At 43.3% G+C, this 2,515-nt stretch overlaps 1 protein-coding gene across 1 annotated transcript in view; it reads left to right on the plus strand.

Moving 5' to 3' along the window:
* LOC104491215 (kelch repeat and BTB domain-containing protein 11-like) overlaps positions 1–441 on the plus strand; it is a gene marked incomplete at its 5' end in the record, with an annotated part of 1,826 nt that extends 1,385 nt beyond the window's left edge. Inside the window, 1 exon segment of the mRNA XM_010133601.1 lies at positions 1–441. Within this exon segment, the coding sequence (XP_010131903.1) occupies positions 1–441 (441 nt within the window).
* Between the last annotated feature and the right edge of the window lie 2,074 nt (positions 442–2,515).

Here is a 2,515-nt window from a genome sequence, read left to right on the forward strand (position 1 = left end):
CCTTATAACAGCAGCCGCCGGCGCTCTGCTGACATGGTTGCCTTCAAGAACTTCATCTACCGCTTTGATGTGAACAGCAGCCGTGGCGGGGAGCAGGGCCCAGGCAGTGGGACTGGCGGCGGTGTTGAAGTTTTCCGGTACAACACGGTGGCCAAGCTCTGGAGCCAGTGTGCCAGTCTGCGGCCCAGCAGTGGTCCCATCCAGCCCTTCCGCTGCGTTCCCTTGGGCAACACCATCTACTGTGTCAACCGGACCGGCACGCTCCGCTTCAGCCTAGCCCAGGACGGCGAGGTGGAAGCAGATGGTGGGATCAAGGGCACCTTTGACAGGGAGCTTCTTAAAGCTCCCTTGGATGCCAAAGGTGTCCTCCTACCTTTTGTGCTCAACCTGCCTGAGAGGCTGGACAAAGCAGGGGACCAGGAGGGCTCCCTCCTGCTGTGAGGTGGCCAGCCTGGTTCTGGCTTCCTGAGTGGGGAGCTGGGTTGCAGCTGTGGGGAATCCACAAACTCCACCCTACAGAGGGGACTTTCTTCGATATGTCTGCAGAGTGAAAGGGCTCCCCTGCTTCCCTCCTCTCTGCTTCCAGGATCTTGAGCTGGAGCCACTTGGTTGTAACTCAGTTTTAATACTTCGTGTGTTTGCTATGCTTTGTGTGGAAAGCCAAGCACATGAAAGGAAAAGCTGCTATAAAGGATAATCTCTGGATTATGTATGTGCCAATTCCCAATCTGAGAAAAATGTTTTTACACCTGGATTTCTAAAAAATTCCTGACAACAATGTCGTAATGGGACATTACTGTTAGTATTGGTTGCATGTTTACACATAGTTGCAATCTGGGCTGGAGCCTATTCTGTTACTTGTTTTCGTCCTCTCCGGAATGGTACGAGGGGATAAACACTGCTGGCAGCGTAGCTTAGCTGCATTTGTTTTCATCTTAAACCAACTATTTCCGGTGTTAGAAAAGTATAGGAAGAACATCGCAATTGCAGCTTTTCACTTCTGGTGCAATAGATGGTTTAAGGAAGATGTGGCACTGTGTGGTCCCAGGAATTTCAAATGGTTTAACAGATACCAGACTTAAAGTTTTAAGTAACACAAATGTGTGCCACATGTTTGTATTTGGAATACAAAAAAAAAAAAAAAAAAGACAAAGGCAAGTTACCTTTTGAAAATGTGGCATATTACAGCAGATAGGAAATGTTGATATGTTCTTTATTTGAAAAAGGCAATGGTTTCTGTATAAAAAGACATTGTTTTATTACCTTTTTTATCAGAGATTTTAAATTATAACAAAAATGAACTGAAATTGTCAGACTGCTCGTGACCATGTATGCCACTAGAGTTGGGGGAAATATTTTGTACTTCAGCTGCTCTTTAGTTAACTGCAGGTCAAGGAAGATTAACCTAAAGCAAATGTAAGTTCTTTGAAACTTGACTGCAGACAACTTCCGTGTTTCACTGTATGTTCAGTATCCTGTGGCAAGAGGCTTTTCCAACTTAGCGCAAGACCATCAAAGGAGGACATGGAAAATAGGAACGCGCTACACCTGTTGGTTATGTTGTGCACTAGCATGATGTTTCCCTATCTTTTAATTGAGAGACTGCTTTATTTATTTTGAGCTAATGATTACTGTAATCAATAAGTCCTTGTTAATTGCAGTACGTGCTGGTGGCATATGCTGTCATTGGGATTCTGAACCACCTGAGAGGGCTGTTTGTGGAGCAGCCTCCTAACGAGACAAAACCATACAAAGCTTCTTCCTGCCTGTGGAAAGTTGGAGCATACTTTTTATCACGTTACTCAGAACTGGAAAAGTGTAAACTAACTGTGCAGACAGACTTATATTGAAAAAGGGCACATGCGTTTATTTTATACATTTTATATAAAAGCTCTAATAGGCAAGGCCAATATTTTGGCTTTATGCTAAATCACTGAGAAACCTTTTCTGAACAAAAAAAAAAGAACCAATGTTTTTGCTATTGGTAATTCAGCCTGGAACTAACATGGACTGTGGAAGAGAATGGTTTATACTTGGAGCTCTAGTATAGATTCTTATTTTAGAAAGACATAGGGACCTTAGATCAAAGAAAGCAGACCTTCTGATGTTTTATTACAATGTTTCTGTTACACAGGACATTAACATTCTTGCAGGTTATTGCTAGTTCCAAAGGCAGGCAGCAGGCTCTGTCCTAAGAGACACCATCTTCACAAAAGAGAATAGTGAAGTTCATAGGTAATTCTTTCCTTCACTTTCATGTTTTGGTTTTTGGTTGTTTTGTTTTGTTTTTCAATTTCCTCCATCTGTCTTTCAGGAGGTTTTAATGCGGCTAATCTGGTTAGCCATCCTGTAGAAAACAGTGGTCTAGTCCTAGAAGTTCTTAACCAAGCGAGCCTGTTTCCCTAGGGAGCTAATTAAAGTGTCAGCCAGGTAGGAGCTGTAGCCTTGCTGAGTGTGACACTTATCTTAACCTCAGTACAGGTTGGTGCAGTGGAATTTAATACCACAGATGGCA

The sequence above is a fragment of the Buceros rhinoceros genome, unplaced genomic scaffold (genome assembly GCF_000710305.1).
Source record: "Buceros rhinoceros silvestris isolate BGI_N320 unplaced genomic scaffold, ASM71030v1 scaffold1483, whole genome shotgun sequence".
Taxonomy (NCBI): Eukaryota; Metazoa; Chordata; class Aves; order Bucerotiformes; family Bucerotidae; genus Buceros; species Buceros rhinoceros.